Here is a 21,429-nt window from a genome sequence, read left to right as displayed (position 1 = left end):
AGACACCTTAGATGGTAGCCTATTCAGTTCAGTTCCTTAGATGGTAGCCTATTCAGTTCTTAGACACCTTAGATGGTAGCCTATTCAGTTCAGTTAGACATCTTAGATGGTAGCCTATTCAGTTCAGTTAGACATCTTAGATGGTAGCCTTCAGTTAGACATCTTAGATGGTAGCCTATTCAGTTCAGTTAGACATCTTAGATGGTAGCCTATTCAGTTCAGTTAGACATCTTAGATGGTAGCCTATTCAGTTCAGTTAGACATCTTAGATGGTAGCCTATTCAGTTCAGTTAGACATCTTAGATGGTAGCCTATTCAGTTCAGTTAGACATCTTAGATGGTAGCCTATTCAGTTCAGTTAGACATCTTAGATGGTAGCCTACTCAGTTAGACATCTTAGATGGTAGCCTATTCAGTTCAGTTAGACATCTTAGATGGTAGCCTATTCAGTTCAGTTAGACATCTTAGATGGTAGCCTATTCACTTCAGTTAGACATCTTAGATGGTAGCCTATTCACTTCAGTTAGACATCTTAGATGGTAGCCTATTCAGTTCAGTTAGACATCTTAGATGGTAGCCTATTCACTTCAGTTAGACATCTTAGATGGTAGTCTAATCAGTTAGACATCTTAGATGGTAGCCTATTCAGTTCAGTTAGACATCTTAGATGGTAGCCTATTCACTTCAGTTAGACATCTTAGATGGTAGTCTATTCACTTCAGTTAGACATCTTAGATGGTAGTCTATTCACTTCAGTTAGACATCTTAGATGGTAGCCTATTCACTTCAGTTAGACATCTTAGATGGTAGCCTACTCAGTTAGACATCTTAGATGGTAGTCTATTCACTTCAGTTAGACATCTTAGATGGTAGCCTGTTCACTTCAGTTAGACATCTTGCATAAAAAAAGAAGCATAGTTACACTCTACTGTCTGTGATTCTATCCCAGTGTCAGCCTGTCTATTGTAATGGAATAATGGTCTCTCTCCTCAGACATCAGAGACTTGTTGGACATTTAACTTAATAGAGTCTCGGTGACAGGAATTGTTAAGAAGCACACTGATGAGGAGGAGAGAGTGTGACGAAATGTGAGGAAATAAGAAGGTTGACTATTGACTACGACTCTGATGACTCGTTCATGTGAAATTTATAGTGCCCTCTACTGGACACTTCCCATATTTCATCATATAACCATTTGTGAGAAGATGGACGTGTCATATAACAGTTTTGTTCACTATGTAAAGCCTGAAACGTATATGACGGTGAAATAATTGCGATCATTGATGACGCAGCGTTCTCAACCTAGTATTTTGTTTTTACATACGATATTTTCTTTGATTTTCCAACTCATTTATCAAATTCTATACAAGTTCCTTTTACCATATTTTTACCATATTTTTTGCCATATTTTCTTTCTTTCCTCTTTCAGTTGATTCATGGCCGCGCAGCAACACCAAGGCAACCAGGAATGTGTATCTTCATCACCATGGGAACAAGGGACTTATTTTATCTTCACTTTTATCTTCAGGGACTATTTTCATTTTGAAATTGTATGAATGGCCTCAGTGACACACCTCTTTGACACTACATGTGAGAGAGATGTGTGATGATGAGCTGGCTGTGAACCCCTAATGTGTATTCAAGGATCAGAAAAGTGACCATACACAGTGGACTTTATGAATATGTCCCAAATGGCACCCTATTCCCTGCAGTATATAGTGTACTACTTTTGACCAGGAACAATAGGGTGTCATTTGGGACACCTTTTATCTCCGGTGCTGATTCCACAAGAGTCAGCACTGTGAAAAGAAAATCTGAACTCTGTTATGACAACTTAGCATAAGTTGTTTTACATTCTTGGTGTGAACGTGTGTCCAGCTACCATGGGAAAAGTCTAATAATTAATCCAGTGCTGTCTTACATTAATACAGAACTTGTATACTGTATATGAATATATGCATATTAATACAATATTTGTTTTTTAATATATATATTAAGAAGTAGTTTATGATGCTGTAGCTAGGTAGAGTACAGTATATTTAATAATAATTTATTACGTTTCTATAGCGCTTTTCAAAGAATCTCAATGTGCTTCAAAAACAAACAAGCAATATATAACAGCCTCCACTCTTCTGGGAAGGCTTTCCACTAGATGTTTGAACAGTGCTGCTACAACAGCCTGTTGGAAAGGTGGGATCTTATGACGGTGCCACGTTGAAAATCACTGAGCTCTTCAGTACAGGCCATTCTACTGCCAATGTTTGCCAGTTGCGATTTCATGGCTGTGTGCTCGATTTTATACACCTGTCATCCACTAATTTGAAGGGGTGTCCACATACTTTTGTGTGTATATACACTACCGGTCAAAAGTTTTAGAACACATACTCATTCAAGGGTTTTTCTTTATTTTGACTATTTTCTACATTGTATAATAAGTGACGACATCAAAACTATGCAATAGCACATGGAATCATATAGTAACCAAAAAAGTGTCTAAATATATTTTATATTTGAGATTCTTCAAATAGACACATTTTGCCTTGATGACAGCTTTGCACACTCTTGGCATTCTCTCAACCAGCTTGATGAGGTAGTCACCTGGAATGCATTTCAATTAACAGGTGTGCCTTAAGTAGATTTGTGGAATTTCTTTCCTCCGAAATGTGTTTGAGCCAATCTGTCGTTGTGACAAGGTAGGGGGGTATACAGCCCAATTTGGTAAAAGACCACGTCCATATTATGGCAAGAACAGCTCAAATAAGCAAAGAGAAAGAACATTCCATTACTTTAAGACATGAAGGTCAGTCAATACGGAACATTTCAAGAACTTTGAACATTTCTTAAAGTGCAGTCGCAAAAACCATCAAGCGCTATGATGAAACTGTCTCTCATGAGGACCTCCACAGGAATGGAAGACCCAGAGTTACCTCTGCTACAGAGGATTAGTTCATTAGAGTTACCAGCCTCAGAAATTGCAGCCCAAATAAATGCTTCAAACATCAAGTAACAGACACATCTCAACATCAACTGTTCAGAGGAGAATGTGTGAATCAGGCCTTCATGGTCAAATTGCTGCAAAGAAGCCACTACTAAAGGACACCAATAATAAGAAGAGATTTGCTTGGGCCAAGAAACACGAGCAATAGACATTCAACCGGTGGAAATTTATCCTTTGGATTGGAGTCCAAATGTGAGATTTTTGGTTCCATACACCCTGTCTTTGTGAGACGCTGTGTTGGTGAACGGATGATCTCTGCATGTGTATTTCCCACCGTGAAGCATGGAGGAGGAGGTGTGATGGTGTGGGGGTGCTTTACTGGTGACACGGTCTGAGATGTATTTAGAATTCAAGGCATACCTTACCAGCATGTCTACCACAGAATTCTGCAGCAATACGCCATCACATCTGGTTTGGGTTTAGTCCCACTATCATTTGTTTTTCAGCAGAACAATGACCCAACATACCTCCAGGTTGTGTAAGGCCAATTTGACCATGAAGGAGAGTGATGGAGTGCTGCATCAGATGGCCTGGCCTCCACAATCCCCCGACCTCAACCCAATTGAAATGGTTTGGGATGAGTTGGACCGAGGAGTGAAGGAAAAGTGGCCAACAAGGGCTCAGCATATGTGGGAACTCCTTCAAGACGGTTGGAAAACCATTCCAGGTGATGCTGCCAAGCTGTCATCAATGCAAAGGGTGGCTATTTGAAAAATCTCAAATATAAAATAAATGTTGTTTTTTTTTAAATTGATTTTGGGGGGGGTTAATACATGATTCCATGCGCTTTATTTCATAGTGTTGATGTCTTTACCATTATTCTACAACGTAGGAAATTGTAAAAAATAAAGAAAAACCCTTGAATGAGTAGGTGTTTTGACTTTTGACCGGTAGTGTATGTGTACATTTTACAGGAGCTCTATGCTTAGGCTGCTATTAGGGCTCCATGGCAACTATACTATGCAATAAGGGTGAAAGCTACCATTCTATACAATTGAATTAAATATGCAAAAGGAGCTATGGCATACAGAGCTGTAGAACATGCCTCTGACTGCTGTTTGTTCTCTGAATGTTACTGTTAAAGGGAGAGAGAAGACCTCTGTATGCCTTTTCATTCCAATAAAGAAATAAAACGGTGTTCACTTGGGCCGTGTATGCATTGCTCTGGGACTTCAGAAGGTGAATCATGGATTTATCAATGTTGTATATTTATAGCCTATATATATTAATGTATAAATGGAATTCCTGAGTTTTACCAGCCACACGGATCACTTCTCTGTCCTGTATCGCTTGGCTGACGACTCAAACTGACGACATAGTTCAGTCTACCGCTGCTCTATCGTTCACTACATAGTTCAGTCTACCGCTGCTCTATCGTTCACCACATAGTTCAGTCTACCGTTGGTCTATCGCTCACTACATAGTTCAGTCTACCGTTGCTCTATCGTTCACCACATAGTTCAGTCTACCGTTGCTCTATCGTTCACTACATAGTTCAGTCTACCGCTCACCACATAGTTCAGTCTCCGTATCTTATTCACTACATAGTTCAGTCTACCGTTGCTCTATCGTTCACCACATAGTTCAGTCTACCGTTGGTCTATCGCTCCCTACATAGTTCAGTCTACCGTTCGCTCACTACATAGTTCAGTCTACCGCTGCTCTCGTTCACTACATAGTTCAGTCTACCGTTGCTCTATCGTTCACTACATAGTTCAGTCTACCGCTGCTCTATCGCTCACTACATAGTTCAGTTCAGTCACTACATAGTTCAGTCTGCTGTCTCTATCGCTCACTACATAGTTCAGTCTACCGTTGGTCTATCGCTCACTACATAGTTCAGTCTACCGTTGCTCTATCGCTCACTACATAGTTCAGTCTACCGCTGCTCTATCGTTCACTACATAGTTCAGTCTAGCTGCTCTCGTTCACTACATAGTTCAGTCTACCGTTGCTCTATCGTTCACATAGTTCATAGTTCTTATCGTTCACTACATAGTTCAGTCTCTATCGTTCACTACATAGTTCAGTCTACCGCTGCTCTATCGTTCACTACATAGTTCAGTCTACCGCTGCACTACATAGTTCAGTCTACCGTTGGTCTATCGCTCACTACATAGTTCAGTCTACCGTTGCTCTATCGTTCACTACATAGTTCAGTCTACCGCTGCTCTATCGTCACTACATAGTTCAGTCTACCGTTGCTCTATCGTTCACTACATAGTTCAGTCTACCCCTGCTCTATCGTTCACTACATAGTTCAGTCTACCGTTGGTCTTATCGTTCATTACATAGTTCAGTCTACCGTTGCTCTATCGTTCACTACATAGTTCAGTCTACCGCTGCTCTATCATTCACTACATAGTTCAGTCTACCACTGCTCTATCGTTCATTACATAGTTCAGTCTACCGTTGCTCTATCGTTCACTACATAGTTCAGTCTACCGTTGCTCCGTTCATTACATAGTTCAGTCTACCGCTCTATCGCTCACTACATAGTTCAGTCTACCGTTGGTCTATCGTTCACTACATAGTTCAGTCTACCGCTGCTCTATCGTTCATTACATAGTTCAGTCTACCGTTGCTCTATCGTTCACTACATAGTTCAGTCTACCGCTGCTCTATCGTTCACTACATAGTTCAGTCTACCACTGCTCTATCGTTCATTACATAGTTCAGTCTACCGTTGCTCTATCGTTCACTACATAGTTCAGTCTACCGTTGCTCTATCGTTCATTACATAGTTCAGTCTACCGTTGCTCTATCGTTCACTACATAGTTCAGTCTACCGTTGGTCTATCGTTCACTACATAGTTCAGTCTACCGCTGCTCTATCGTTCACTACATAGTTCAGTCTACCGTTGGTCTATCGTTACATAGTTCAGTCTTATCGTTCACTACATAGTTCAGTCTACCGCTGGTCTTCGCTCACTACATAGTTCAGTCTACTACACTACATAGTTCAGTCTACCGTTCACTACATAGTTCAGTCTACTATCGTTCACTACATAGTTCAGTCTACCGTTGGTCTATCGTTCACTACATAGTTCAGTCTACCGTTGGTCACTACATAGTTCAGTCTCATCGCTCACTACATAGTTCAGTCTACCGCTGGTCTATCGTTCACTACATAGTTCAGTCTACCGTTGGTCTATCGTTCACTACATAGTTCAGTCTACCGTTGGTCTATCGTTCACTACATAGTTCAGTCTACCGCTGCTCTATCGTTCACTACATAGTTCAGTCTACCGTTGGTCTATCGTTCACTACATAGTTCAGTCTACCGCTGCTCTATCGTTCACTACATAGTTCAGTCTACCGTTGGTCTATCGTTCACTACATAGTTCAGTCTACCGTTGGTCTATCTACATAGTTCAGTCTACCGTTGGTCTAGTCTACATAGTTCAGTCTACCGCTGCTCTATCGTTCACTACATAGTTCAGTCTACCGTTGGTCTATCGTTCACTACATAGTTCAGTCTACCGTTGCTCTATCGTTCACTACATAGTTCAGTCTGAGACCGCCGTCATTGAAGTCGTTTGTGGTGACGTCAAAATGAGGGGTGTTGTACAAAACATAGTCAGTCATCAGCGATTGGATCATATCTAACCAATCAGAGTATCAAAGCCAATAACACGTTTTAAAAACACTGCTTTAACCAAGTGTGTTCTGGCCCAACACATCGGTTTCAGGGACCAATCAGAAATCCATTCTAGACATCGTCTGGGAGTTACTCAGATCCAGACTCATTGCTGAGAGGAAGCTAACGTCTGTGGGTGTGGCGTAGCATTTGGCCTGCGCAAGGAGGTTGGGTAGCTGCATGATCAGATGTAGTAGGGCATCTTTAAAATACCCAATACCTGGTTGTCTGTGATGTTAACCAAGACCTGGTTGTCTGTTGATGTTAACCAAGACCTGGTTGGCTCTGGTGTTTGTGGGTCAAAGTTTTTTTTTTCTCCCAACCCTGCATTTCCCCCACCAATTACTTTAATCTGATTTTATTTTAACCTGAGTGCTAGTCTGTTTGTGCTATCATGCCTACTGTAACATGTATGTATGGCTTGACAATGAGCAGTGGAGTATACAGGAGCACAAACGGGTTTGTTACCAGGCTAGTTTTTATTGGGTTATCTGAGTTACATAAGGGAGATTTTGTTTTATTGTTTCCAGGCAATGAATCAATGAATAGCAGGTATTGTCATAGTATTAACCTGCTTCAAGCGAGGGGTAATTATGTAGTGAACAATTAGTCTTGTGATTGGCACATGCAAAATACTGGTCCTTTTAAAGTACTAGCTTACGTGTAGCCTACTTTTAGTTATATAATCGTCATGTCCATAAACGTACCGTACACAATTCCCATTGAGTATAGGTTCAGAGAATGTCAAAGTAGTATAGTTTGTCAAGTAGTATAGGCTAATGTTCTGTTAATGCATTATAACTTTCCTGGGCATGCAGTGTGTATGCTTGTGTATGCTAGCCTGCCTGCTTGTCTCCTGTTCAAATCAATGACCTGAGGTTTTTCTTTTTCTTTTCATAGCTTCTTTAGTCTTCCGTCTGCGTGCTCCCTAACAGCAGGAAGGAATTTAAATTAGAAGACTGACTTTCTACCACGCCAAAAGGATGGCTGTTTTATTCTTCCCTCTATTGACAATTAACAATCTATTGAGCTTACTATTTTTTACAGTGTGATTCGAAGCTACATTTTTGTAAAAATATTTTGCGCATCCTAAATGGCACCCTATTCCCTATAATGTGCCCTACTTTTGACCTAAGCCTCTGGTCAAAAATAGTGCATTACAAAAGGAATAGAGTGCCATTTGGGATGCATCCCTTGCTGTGCTGTGCTCTCCTTCCTGAACTCTTCACGTGATGTTCTTACCTAATACCTAGTCTTGGAGTCTTCCATACAGCTCAAGCCTATTAGTCCACACGTTCTCTAATAGTCAGAAAGTATATAGGCTATATATAGGGCTATAAAGTAGTGCATTATATAGGGTGATATTGGGGATGCAACTTTGGTTGAATAAAAGCTGATGCTCTATAGCATGCTTCTCTGCATGACATTTTACACATGACTTTCTTCAATAAGCATAAGATAACTAGCCGAGGTGGCAGTCTGTTTCTGTTTTCGAAAGCAGTTGGTAAGAGTGCAGTAACCGACTGGCATTCAGGCTGCAAGACAACCATTTTCAGATTAAAATCCCCCAGAGATTATTAAGTAGTTCATTCGATGAATAAATGTGTTTTCCATGCTGTAGTCAGGGTTTATTTACCCTGACTGTTCTATGTATTGACTAGTGATTCGTCTTATTCCCCTGAAAATCTGTAAGACTTTTATTGAGGACGCTGCAACATGCAAGAGGTTGTTACGGTTGTCTATTTATAAGAAATAAGAACTTTATTTAACAAACTGTGACTCTCTGGAATATGATCTATGGATTAGTCTACCTACTTAAATAGTAGTGATCTTTGTGCTATGGCGGTTGGGATTGTATCATTTGATGGCTATAGATCAACCACCAAGGTGTATTTGTCTGAAAGAACAATATTCCAGAAGAACAAAATAAGCTTCTTTCAATTGTTATTTGAAATGTACACAAAAACTACAAAATATAAATGTTATCCTAAAGTGTTCAAGATTATAGTTTAACAATCTTTAAAATAAGTCGTTTTATAGAAGTGATTGATTATACCCAATCTCGTATAGTTTTGTATTTGCTCGCTATTAATAAAGCTACTTTGAAAAATGTTTTCAGCTCCTCTTTCATTCAATGTTCATGAATACATTCTGACAGCTCTTAAGTTTGGTTTGTACCTCTTCTCATGTCGACACAGGCTAATAGGGTGTCAAAGCACCACCGCACTCTCTCCCCCTTGAGCCCCTGGCTTTCTCGAGCAATGACGGAGTAGTTCAGGCACAGAGTTACTGGTTTCCAGTTACCAAATAGTGTACCTTTTCTGAATTGTTGGTTTTACATTCATTGTGAAAATGTTACAGAAGAAAGACGATCTGCAAATGGTTGTTTGGAACTAAATGCACAATGGTTCATAAATAATTGACATGCATTACATTTATGGAAACTCAATTTATAACAGTAGTTTGACACACTGCACATGCCTAATGGTTCTATAGATGCCATTTACATTGTGCAACAATAGACCGTGTGCAACAAACTGTCAGCGTGTCCACACTATGGCCGAACACATATCCTGGAGATAGGACAGTGAGTTCGAAAGGAACTCTGTGCGTTCCAAGGTGCCGGGGCTCGTTCTTTCTCCAAAGGCCTGCCTCTGCTCTCCCCATGATAACATAACCCCACCCACTACTGTGAAGGGTGTGACTTTCTTGCTGATGGATGGGTTTATATCGAATAAAAACGGAGAAGTATGGTGTGTCGTTTCACCACTGGCCAATTAGACCTTGCTATTTTTGGGCATGGTCTTGGAGTAGTACTAAAGGCTAACAAAATAATTTTCTTTCGCCTTACGCCAAGGGTAAGGGGTGTGCATAGGAGGTCAAATTAAATTTGCTGAATGCTTTCTTATTTAAAGTACCTACTGTAATCTGTTCCTGTAACTATTGTCTTTTATACGTTTGGATACGTTCCACCGCAACAACCAACGCTCCTCATATCAAATACAAGGTAAGAGCACTCATTTTCACCATTATACATCTTTCTCGTTGACTTCCAGGCTCTAGTTACAATGGTGAACCGTATAGTTATGTCGTTATGTAGCCATATTGTTTCAACGATATCCTACATGGTCGTTTAGTTATTTTGGATTTTGTAGCCTTAACGGGTTACCGGTTTATTTTGCCATGGCCTACTGTCCATTTGCTGTGCCTTCAACTCATAAAAGCGCCTGTTTTGTGAATAATCTCTGTTGTAGATTAAAAAAAATTAACAATAACATCCAATTGATAATGCAGACACTTGTTTGGATCCGAAATATGTATACGTTGTTGTAGTATTAGCTGCGTTTAAGTCGCTACCGTCGGTGTTTCGGATCCTCCATTGGTCTCTATGGGCAGGGAACATGTCCTGACACATCACGCAGACCTCGCTGCGTTATGACGCATGGCTCCTTAACTTTCTATTTGTTCACGTCTCACACTAGTAAAGATTTGTCGTTTTTCTATTTTAAATGGTATTGGTTGGTTGTTCATTTCAACTGGATTGCTAATGGTTTACACGGAGAGATACTTATATCATTTGGCGGGTGTATGTGATAGACGAGCTACTTTTTTAACATGTCCAGACATGTCCCATGTAGTAAGTTGCCACCCCCTATAGTAGGTTTCAGACCAGTTCGATCCAGTTCGTTACATATTCATGGTGACCGGGGAGAAGGAGGACATGACGATATACTGTAATCAGCTAGATCAGGGGTCTTGAACCTTATCTTATCCAGGGACCCCCTCCCAGGTAAACCGGCGATCCAGGAACCCACGTCATACGTCTAATCAGGTGAATTATAATGGCAAGGACAAGTAATCAACGTTTGAGAAATACTTTATTTTGTAGGTACTTTTCATTATTTTTGATCTCTCCACATTATATGATTGGAAGAGGAAATGTCAACTCTAACATGGGGTATTAGCTAGAAAGGCAACTCAAAACACATTTTCGCTAAGAGCAGAGTTTGAGCTCTATTTTTGTTTTTTTTTTAAAGTCACAGCTTGCCAGTGGCTGGTACTGGTAGCCTAAAAGCCTTTTCAAAGCCTAAATCAGATACTCCAGTGAGTGTAATAGGCTCAATATTAGGAGTAATAGCTTTGGGCAGTAACTCCCCCAAAATATTCACACGTTTCCAACATACCAGTACCATTGTGACACATACTGCCAAAACATCCCCAAACATGTTTTAAGTAGGCTAGGCTACTCATGGTTTATGTGAAATATTATCAATGCTATCCCTCTTCTTACACAGACGTAACGACATGGTGACTGTCCTAACTGGAAAAAGCTTACTATTTAAGGTCTTATTGGGGTGGGTTCAAACAGGAATCTGTTCGAAAAGCATCGTAAGTAACAAGGTTGCCAACAAACACATACAACGTTTTCACTTAACGCGTTAATTCCGAAAAATGTCTCTCCTCACTCTGGTAGCCCATGGACAAACATTAAGAATAAGCTACGTGGTGAGTTGATGCCTATTCGGCAGCTAGTTAGCTAGATGAATTGTTTGTGCTACTTTTGTATGCATTGTTCGTTGGCATCCTTGTACCTTACCAAGTTTTTGGAACAGATTCCTGTTGGAACGTTCCACAAATTATACCCACCCCTCTTACTAATCAATTCCCTTGAATTAATAATGGCATAACCTCAATCTCTCCTCTCCATAGATGCTTCCCACAGTGACTGGACCAGGGGCTCTGGCCTTTGCCGTGCAGTTGAAGGCTCTGACTGACCAGGAGTTCAGGTACCAGCCCAAGCTGAGCGGGCTGAGGATCATTGAGACGGCCCATGACAACGGCCTGAGGATGACCGCCCGGCTCAGGGAGTACGAGGTGAGGGACCTCCTGTCTCTGACCAGGTTCTTTGGCTTCAGCGCAGAGACGTTCTCCCTGGCCGTCAACCTGCTGGACCGCTTCCTCGCTGTAATGAAGGTAAGGCCTGGACATCAGACAGGGTTTGATGAGGAATTATTCCAATCTGTCTTTTTATTAATTTGGTTTTAGCTGAGTAAGCAAGGGAAGGGAAACAAATGACTTAACTTGGTGCAAGTACTGTAAAATCATACATGTCTATTCTGTAATATCAGAATCTTGTACAGGCTCTTCACTGTGAAAATATTTCAATCGATTACCCCTAAAATGAATTACATTCAAGAACTCTCGTATTTTAAACATAACCTTTCGCCCATCCCCAGATCCAGCCGAAGCACCTGTCATGCGTGGGCCTGTCCTGTTTCTACATCGCTGTGAAGACGTCAGAGGAGGGGAAGAATGTCCCCGTGGCCAACGAGCTGATCCGGATCGGCCAGAACCGTTTCACTGTGTCTGACATGATGAGGATGGAGAAGATCATTCTGCAGAAACTCTACTGGAAGGTCAAAGCCCCCACGGCCCTCTACTTCCTCAGGCTGTTCTACAGCCGGATACAGGACACGCTTGAGGATGACTGGTACGATGACTGTAGATGTAGTAGGCTTGGACGGTATACTGTATATATCAAGGGTGTCAAACATATGGCATTCGGCCTGTGGGTGTTTTTGACTAATATAAGATACTAACTCAATATACTTTAAAATGACAAATGGTAGAAAGGATAATGGACCTACATTCATAGTTTCTTAACTGAGAGTTGATGCCTATTCGGCAGCTAGTTAGCTAGGTGAATTGTAGTGAATTTGTTCGCTAATCACCTGATTTTAGTGCGGCCCTCCGGACTTCGTGCGACCGAATGTGGCCCCCGGTGCAAAATGAGTTTGACACCCCTGATAGATACCGTATATCAGGCTATTTTGAGATACCCCACAGTATGATTTAATACGTTTTTTTTTTTCACAATTAGGAATATTGTTTAAATACCTGCAGTCAACTTGTGCACTAGGTTAGTAGATAAATCAGCTGTTGTGTTATTTGTTCATTATAAAGCCGTTCCACAAAGCAGCTGATTGAGCGTGTCTGGCGGCTTGTGTTCAAACATGCTGTGAATACTCTTTAAAAGTAGTGGCTGGATATTAGGGGGATTTGGATAATGTGGATAAAGTTGATGCATTTAACTAAAACTCAAGTTTCACATATACTCTACTACTCAAAAGTTTGGACTCCTACTTATTCAAGTGTTTTTCTTAATTCTTTACTATTTTTCTACTTTGTAAAATACTAGTGAAGACATCACAAAACTATGAAATAACACATGGAATCATGTAGTAACAAAAAAGTGTTAAATCATTATATATTTTTGATTCTTCAAAGTAGCCACCCTTTGCCTTGATGACAGCTTTGTACACTCTTGGCATTCTCTCAACCAGCTTTGAGGTAGTCACCTGGAATGCATTTCAATTAACAGGTCCATATTATGGCAAGTACTGTATTCACCACCCCTGTAGCGTTTTATGTTTGTTCAGTGCATCTCATATGTCATTTACATATGACAATTTCCCTTTATCTCTTATACCTTACTCTACATGCAATTTATTAAAACAAATTCTCTCTCCATAGCAAGGAGATCATGAACGTTGAGAGACTAGAAGCACAGCTGAAAGCCTGCCATTGCTCTTTCACTTTCTCCAAAGTCAAGGTAAGATACTGTAGTTCTGTGTCAAAACAAATGTGTTCGTCTAATTCAGAACATCTCAATACTATGTGTCAAGGAAAACCAATTTAACTTGACTATAAAATACAGGAGCAAGGGGCATGTAGGCTAGTTCATGTTGTGACATTGCATCTCGGCCTATTTTGGGCAGTTGGGAAAGGGGTTGATGAGCTTTGAGGGTGAAAGACGTACTCAAAATAGTTTAAAACCGACTGTAAAATGTATATATAAAAAGATCGCTCTTAATATTTAGTTTTTATACTAACCCAATTTCTTTCTTCCCCCTCTTTCGCTCTCCACAGCCCTCTCTGCTTGCCCTGTCCTTGTTGGCCTTGGAGCTTCAGGAGCAGCATGACCATGAGCACATAGACAAGCTGCTCAACACCTTCCAGTGTCTACAGCAGCAACTCACTGTGAGTGTTTACTGTCTAGCCAGCTAGCCTGGTCTTAGATCTGTTTGTACTGTCTTGCGTCTGTTGTCACACCAAACATTGGGAATAGCTGTTGGCAAGAGGCTACAAAAAGATCTGGGATTCAGGCTACCACCCAGTGTCATCACTCCCCAAACATGTCTGTTGTAACAGGATACTAACCAGGGTTTTGGTCATTAGGGCATACAACAGTCAATGTTTGAAATGGAAGACACGCTCAAATAAAACAAGTTTCTTATTGGACTAGCCCAAGGCCCCCACCCCCACCCCGTTTGGTGCCTAATGAACACAACCCAGCATCGGAAGGTGTTCTGTGTCCTGAATGGAGCCCTATGGGCCTGGTCAAAAGTATTTGCAGTCGCTACAGAGAATAAGGTGTCCTTTGAACCACATCCACCGTTGGCTATGAGGTGGAGCTCTGCGTGGTGGAGCTCTGCGTGGTGGAGCTCTGCGTGGTGGAGCTCTGCGTGGTGGAGCTCTGCGTGGTGGAGCTCTGCGTGGTGGGCTCTGCGTGGTGGAGCTCTGCGTGTTGGGGCTCTGCGTGGTGGAGCTCTGCGTGGTGGGGGTTCATGGCAGATGTAGGCAAGTTGATTGAACATGTAGGTCATGTTCCATTTTAGAACCTTTGGAATGGGGAACCTTCTCTGGGTTGTTAATGATACAGAAAGAGGGAAACGGACCAACAAACCTGTCAACCAGCGCTCTGATTGACAGGGTTTTAAAATAAATTACTGCTCGGACGTGCTGCATGATAATTCTGTTTTTCCTCTCCCCTTTTCTTCGTATTTCCTCAGGTCCGAGAAGGAGACCTGGTTATCGTGACAGAGTTGGTTATGAAGTGTCTGATTGAGTATTCAACCACCAGGGTCTCCAGGCCCAACAGCCAGAGGCTTCGTTGGATCCTCTCTGGCAGAACGCAACGCACGTTGAAACACAGCTACTACAAGATCGCCCATATGCCCACAATCCCCGAGTCCGCCTACTGAACTCTGGGGCTGGGTGACCACTGATACAAAAGTAGGAGTACACCGATACAAAAGGAGAAGTAGGTTACCACCCCTTTTTCAGTTTAATGGGGGAGAAAAAAATTGCCTAAAAGCCCCCCCAAAACTACTTCTTGTACTCTACTGTTGCTAGTGGTCACCTACCTCCATCACTAATCCATTTCCCTTACAGAACTGCATTATGGATGATGCAGTTCTTTAAGGGGAACACCTGTAACAAACTTATTTCCCCCTTTCTCCTGGTTTTTGTTCTCATGGTACTTTTTGAATAAGCTCACTATTTATTAGCCTACATCTGCTTCATTGACTAAGTGTGCATCTGAAATGGCACCCTATTCCCTATATAGTGCACTACTTTTGTTAAGAGCTGATTTTGTTCTTTAAGGGGAATAGGGTGCCATTGAGAAGGCACACTAAGGGAGTAATGCCCGGTCAAGAGTGGGTTTAATCCGCTGCCATCTAGCGAAGGTTAAATCCTTCCTGGTTGAAATGCTTGCACGCGTGTATACAGTATGTTCTTATCTGAATCAGTACCAACATGAATACTCTGCATAGTATTCTATCGTGGTTGCTGGTTTTAAGCAATGAAGTATAGAACCACCTAGGTCCTCAGTCCACTATGTGGAAGAGGAGGGAGAAGGGTTTTGTGAAAATGCAAAAACAATGGAACCAAGAAATCGGACCCAAAACCCTTAACTTCCACCCTAGGTTGATGAACTGGCCTAAAAATGCACACTCCTCTACCCAAGGTGAATGTTTCCTTTTTTACTATTGATGATTTTTTTTTTGTACTTGTGGAGGACGTTTGAGGTTTCCTCGGTGGTGAGGTTTCCTCGGTGGTGAGGTTTCCTCGGTGGTGAGGTTTCCTCGGTGGTGAGGTTTCCTCGGTGGTGAGGTGATCCTGCACATGCATTGGTTTTTAGCTTGCAGGTTAGCATGCTGAAACTGGCTGTGGATGACATGGTATCCCACTAGGGTGCCATTTTGGACACAACCACTATCTTCTAATGTAATGTTAACTATTACTAACAACGATCACGATTTACATAATGCGATGTTGAATTACCTTGATTTGTGGCAAAATCTTAGCCTTTCGAAAACAACCTTTTGAAAAATGCCCTCTTAAGTCACTTAGGTAAGCACAGTAGATATAGGAAGTTAAGTTTGTGATTTGCATTTGCTAGACTATTTGCATTTGACCATAGGCCCCACAATTGATCTGAAAAATGAAGTTTGTTAAGAATTTGAAGTTGATGTTCTGGAATTTGAAAACTTTTCCTTAAAATTGGAATTACATTACCTGTTCAACCCATGTGTTTACACCTTTCAATAAAATGATATTGAAAAGCTGTTTGGTTGCACTGTCAATGTTCTGAAACCACATCCATCAAAACAACTTTTCAGCCATTTATTATAAATCCACGACAGAATTTCCACACCGACAGCTATTTAACAGAATTGTGGCAATGCAGTCAAAGGTTTGGCAGAATCAAAAAAGCCAATCCTAAATGCACACAAGGGTTGAAAGAAAAGGCAGGATGTGGGTTTGTACAGTTATGGCTTATAGTTTAAATGATAGAATATTCTAATCATTGTCTGTTCTTTGCCCAAAGGCAACTGCTCATCCTGCACTGAGTTCATAACCAAAGCGGGAAGGTGGTAATTACAGTTGTGAAGTTTAAAATATCAGTTGGCTGCATTCATATGCTTTGAACGGTTGAGAAACACCATCATGCTTGTAAACAAATTAGTGTTCAAAAACATTCAGATACATTAAACTGCCAAAAATGTAATTTCATTTGTAGGTGACAAGAGGTCAGCATGTGGGACAAGTCGGTGCTCAGGGATGATCGCCGATATATTAAATAACGAGTAGTTTCCCACCTGTAATTACCAGTTGGAGAGGCCTTCAAACTGATTTCTCCCAGTCGTATGTGGTAAATACCACCTTCCCACTTGGTTATAAACACAGCACAATCTCTTCACCCATAGGCCTTAGCAAGCCTCAACAGTGTCCGTTTGACAGTCTCGGGCATACTGTACTGTGGGGTGGGTCCCCTTTGCTGTTGAACAACTGTCACTTCTGCAAGCTGGAGAAGTCTGGCCCACCACCTGCAAAGTTCCCAGAGATCTCTGCTCCACTGAAGTCAAAGCCAGGGTTCTGTTGACACAGTGGGAAGTGACACAGCAACATTAATTTAATGTAGAGGAGAAGAAAGCCTGCATGTTAATATACCTCCGTGTTTTACAGATAATGTGAATGAAGGAAAGAGGCCATTGAGACGTTGTAGTCAAGTGTTTCAGGCTCTGAGTGGGACCGTCTCGTATGCCTCACCTCTCTCTGGAACCTCTCCAGAGTTAGTTTCCTCTGCATCTGGTCCTGGAGCCAGGCATCAGCACAGTACTCTCCCTCTAGCAGAGAGGACCAGCAGTTACCTGCCTCCCTGTTCGTCTTCATCAGCACGATACGGATCAGACACTTGTCCTCTGGAAAAGACGTGTGGATGGGGGGAGAGTGATCGCTTAGGCTTTATTTTCAACCAATATCTGCGAATGACTTCTCCACGGGATGGGGAGTGAACGACTGATTTATTATGCAAGGTTTACATTCAACCATTGTGTTGATTTGAATTAGTAGAAACCCACCTAATGTCCAGGTTCCTTCATCCGCAACAGTGATGCCAAATAATTTACCCTGGAAGTACAAGAGACATGACTATAAGCAAAAACAATCCTACCTGCAACCAATCAAAGCAAACAAACAGGTCATTAAAAATTGACCAATAGGCTTGCAGTTTGCAGTCACATGAATCTAGCATATAAGGGTTTGCCAGAAAACAGTTTTTCCGGGATACAGTATTCAACCTAACCTCCATTTCCCCTGGGAAACACAGACGTGGGAACACCTGCTACGTTAGGCTGACCTGAATCAGAGAGAAGCACCTTCACCAAGAAACCATTCTGTAGATAACTATGTTATAGCTACATCTCTATATGCATGTTACATTAAATAATGTGTACTTGGGAATATACACGTCGGTAATTATCTGGGAGTCACCTATGCAGGTAAAAGAAGATGGGGTTTGGAAGGATGGCCTCAGCATGTACACGATTGCATGGAGGAAAATGGGAGGGTCACGCTGTTTAAGTATTTTTTAAATCATCTAGTACAGGGGAGGGTCATGTAATTTATGAAATGTCAATATTTAATATATGTCTTAGAATGAGTTGCTTATTAGGCTACATATTGATGTGTCCGATGCCGCCCCTCATCTGATTCTCCGCTGGGCGTGCAATATCAAGTGTGCCTATAGGCTATTTAGTGTGGTCTCCATCAAATGATCCATAGCCTATAGGCTAGTTAGAGTGGTCTCCATCAAACGATCCATAGCCTATAGGCTATTTAGTGTGATCTCCATCAAATGATCCATAGCCTATAGGCTATTTAGTATGGTCTCCATCAAATGATCCATAGGCTATTTAGTGTGGTCTCCATCAAATGATCCATAGCCTATAGGCTATTTAGAGTGGTCTCCATCAAATGATCCATAGCCTATAGGCTAGTTAGTGTGGTCTCCATCAAATGATCCATAGCCTATAGGCTATTTAGAGTGGTCTCCATCAAATGATCCATAGGCTATTTAGTCTGGTCTCAATCAAATGATCCATAGCCTATAGGCTATTTAGAGTGGTCTCCATCAAATGATCCATAGGCTATTTAGTCTGGTCTCAATCAAATGATCTATAGGCTAGTTAGTGTGGTCTCCATCAAATGATCCATAGCCTATAGGCTATTTAGTGTGGTCTCCATCACATGATCTATAGGCTATTTAGTATGGTCTCCATCAAATGATCCATAGCCTATAGGCTATTTAGTGTGGTCTCCATCAAATGATCCATAGCCTATAGGCCATTTAGTGTGGTCTCCATCACATGATCCATAGGCTATTTAGTCTGGTCTCAATCAAATGATCCATAGCCTATAGGCTATTTAGAGTGGTCTCAATCAAATGATCCATAGCTGCTATTGGCTACGAAGTGCATGCTCGGAGAAGCACAGACCAAAGTTACATTTCTAAGATAGCTGCTGGGATGGTGTTAAATAAACAAGGCTGCATTACACAAGGCAATGGATACTCCAACCATGAATCCCTGCCGGCTCAGCTCTTGCTGATCAAAAATGTTTTATTGTGTGCTGCCGAACCAATGGCTGTTCACGGAAAGGCTTCTTCTGAAAAGAATCTTGCCTGTGGACTAGCTGATGTTCTGTTCGGTTTGAGACAGAGGGCATGAAGAAGAGGGAGATCAACTTCAATAGCTTGCTACTACTATAATTGATTAAAAACAAGATGTTTCTTGCCCCTGATGTATTTATCAGAGTTATTGACTTCACAATAAGACATTCCAGTGCTGAAACTTGAAGCAGCAACGGCACAATTAACTCAATCGACAGCTCATGGTGCTAAAAGTTCAATTCAAATAAGCATAATTAATTTCAACATCTTCATTTAAAAAAATATATATATATATTTCTTTTTCTTAACAATTTCGTGTTATCCAATTGTTTATTTTTAGTAGCTACTATCTTGTCTCATCGCGACAACTCCCATACGGGTTCGGGAGAGACGAAGGTTGAAAGCCATGCGTCCTCCGATACACAACCCAACCAAGCCGCACTGCTTCTTAACACAGCGCGCATCCAACCCAGAAGCCAGCCGCACCAATGTGTCGGAGGAAACACTGTGCACCTGGCAACCTTGGTTGGCCTACCTGTTTGACCGATATAATTAGGCTGCTATATCCATAGATTTGTCTGTCAATTCCTTCACCCACCATGCACTCTTTAAATAACAGTCTGTCACTGACATATATATATATGGATGTAGGGTAAGTTAAAACCAAGACTCGAATTGAGGGAGTATGCCATAGGCTTACCTTTAATTAAAGAAAAGGGCAAAAAGCCCAGACCTACCCCGTGTTAGTTGAAGATTTCGAAGAAAATAAAAACGGATCTGATTATATAAAGTGATCTACTGTATAACAGCGTTTTGTTCGGCAATGTTTTATTCTAGAAACAAACTTTGAAATACACGTGAAGAAGTTACCATGATGCATATGGTTTCCTTTCTTTGATGTTTAGAGGCGGAGCTACAACCTTTAGCAGAGGAGACAAAAAAAAAAAAATAATGACTTTGCTTGGGAAGTAATCAAATTGATTAAGCTATAAACTTTCGGGTAAAATAGAAGGATGTTTAAACCCTGACAACTTTTAAGGAAACACTGGTGACCTCTCGTTGGGATAAGACATGGAAGAGTAGCCAGCAGTTAAAGCCTAAAGCATTGGTAGACCTCTGTCTGGGTAGGAAAGGTAGGCCTAACTTTTATAAGTACCATGCTCAGATTCCTAATGACATCTCAGATTTAATTATTTGCAAACAGGGACAGTTTCGTTGCAAACAAGAAACACTGATTTGGCATTGGAGAAATATGATAAGACATTAGGCCTCTCTGCCCAGTCTTAGCCTGGAATTTCAGTCATTTGTGTGGTATTAAAAAAATATTATTCTAAAATGATGTAGAATTGCATGACATTTTTATGAAAAGGTATTTTTCCTCGGACCTGAAAACATGATGATAGAATCATGCAATGCTTTTACTTTAAAGGAGATCTTTCCACCCCTACTCTTGTTCATCGTGGTCTGCGAATCCATAACCTTCAGGCCTGTGTGCCATCCATGTAATGTTTAGGACTAAGAACACTTTCTAAAACTGCATATCTAAGGCTTTGGTCTGTCCAAGAAGTGAAGTTAAACAGTAGACATGTTCTCTGCTATCCCCTTTGTTTTGATTATTATTTGGGGTAAAGGAGGGTCACTTGTTTTGTTTTTTTCTCTGCAAACGTTCAGGGTGGGTTAAATATATTTTTACTAAAGGGGGGGCCATTCATTTTCATTCCAGAATGTTCTGATTTTGTTCATGTAGCTAACCCTTATTAACATTCACTACCTTACTTTGAAATGTGTTTGTTGTGATGCCTACCTTGAAGATTTGTTGTCCTTTGACGTGTAGTTCTATCTGTTTGGATCCCAGGTTACATTTGACTTCTTTGCCAGACGTCCCATGTGGTACATTCACTTCAATAAATACCTCCTCCATGGTTTGGGACCAGTTTCCCCATGGTGTTTTACACGGGATAACGCCACTTCTCTCCTCGAAGTGGACCGACATGCTGCTGGCTAGCGACCCTCTCACGCCTCCTGATCTGATACTTAGCTAACCGGCTAGCTAGCTAGCTAGCTAAATGTTGTTTATTCTCTCAAACGATGTTCAGGTCCTAACTTGTACCGACATAACGATATGTAACCATTCCAAAACATATACTTATACGCATAAGCTGGCTAGAAAATATGACCAAAATTGTATAGGACAGTGTTTACGCCAGTCAGTTAGATCTTCCAGAAACATCCTGGAGTTACTTCCTCGCAAGTTGAGTTTCCGGTGGCTGAACCGCCAAAGGAACAGCGCCACCTGCTGTTTAGGCGCGCAATGGTCAAGGGGTCAAGAATCTTGATCTAAAAATAACACACATAGCCTTGAAATTCCATCCGAGATTATACATTTTAACAACTGGAAGAGTATAGTTCCCCGAGTATACAATAACAGTTAAAATGTTTACATTTCTCCATCTATTCTGTCATCACTCTCTTTTCCTAACAAGTGTCCCAGTC

The 21,429-nt window shown here is 41.2% G+C and overlaps 2 protein-coding genes and 1 pseudogene across 2 annotated transcripts; 2 read left to right on the top strand and 1 right to left on the bottom strand.

Moving 5' to 3' along the window:
• The window catches only part of LOC135545502 (septin-8-A-like), a 33,910-nt pseudogene extending 25,160 nt beyond the window's left edge, over positions 1 to 8,750 (top strand).
• Positions 8,751 to 9,456: 706 nt separating this feature from the next.
• Positions 9,457 to 16,051, top strand: LOC135545500 (cyclin-G1-like). The gene is made up of 6 exons (XM_064973136.1): positions 9,457 to 9,645; positions 11,349 to 11,612; positions 11,876 to 12,129; positions 13,173 to 13,251; positions 13,569 to 13,679; positions 14,492 to 16,051. The coding sequence occupies exons 2-6, from the start codon at positions 11,349 to 11,351 to the stop codon at positions 14,681 to 14,683; spliced, it is 900 nt and encodes a 299-aa protein (XP_064829208.1). The 5' UTR covers positions 9,457 to 9,645; the 3' UTR covers positions 14,684 to 16,051.
• A 33-nt stretch (positions 16,052 to 16,084) lies between these two features.
• On the bottom strand, positions 16,085 to 21,193 carry nudcd2 (NudC domain containing 2). The gene is made up of 4 exons (XM_064973137.1): positions 20,741 to 21,193; positions 17,348 to 17,396; positions 17,037 to 17,188; positions 16,085 to 16,862 (listed from the first exon to the last, which is right to left on the bottom strand). Exons 1-4 carry the CDS (start codon positions 20,927 to 20,929, stop codon positions 16,779 to 16,781), a joined length of 474 nt encoding a protein of 157 aa, XP_064829209.1. The 5' UTR covers positions 20,930 to 21,193; the 3' UTR covers positions 16,085 to 16,778.
• Between the last annotated feature and the right edge of the window lie 236 nt (positions 21,194 to 21,429).

Source organism: Oncorhynchus masou, chromosome 9, assembly GCF_036934945.1.
Source record: "Oncorhynchus masou masou isolate Uvic2021 chromosome 9, UVic_Omas_1.1, whole genome shotgun sequence".
Taxonomy (NCBI): Eukaryota; Metazoa; Chordata; class Actinopteri; order Salmoniformes; family Salmonidae; genus Oncorhynchus; species Oncorhynchus masou.
Note: the sequence above shows the minus strand (reverse complement) of the source record. Positions and strands in the feature narration are given on the sequence as shown.

Coding starts and splice junctions, on each gene's coding strand:
- LOC135545500 (XM_064973136.1), top strand. CDS start 11,349: ATGCTTCCCACAGTGACTGGACCAGGGGCTCTGGCCTTTGCCGTGCAG. Junction 12,130..13,172: donor GACACGCTTGAGGATGACTG/GTACGATGACTG, acceptor CTCTCTCCATAG/CAAGGAGATCATGAACGTTG. Junction 13,252..13,568: donor TCACTTTCTCCAAAGTCAAG/GTAAGATACTGT, acceptor CGCTCTCCACAG/CCCTCTCTGCTTGCCCTGTC.
- nudcd2 (XM_064973137.1), bottom strand. CDS start 20,929: ATGTCGGTCCACTTCGAGGAGAGAAGTGGCGTTATCCCGTGTAAAACA. Junction 17,189..17,347: donor TGAAGGAACCTGGACATTAG/GTGGGTTTCTAC, acceptor CGTCTTTTCCAG/AGGACAAGTGTCTGATCCGT. Junction 16,863..17,036: donor TGGAGAGGTTCCAGAGAGAG/GTGAGGCATACG, acceptor CTGTGTCAACAG/AACCCTGGCTTTGACTTCAG.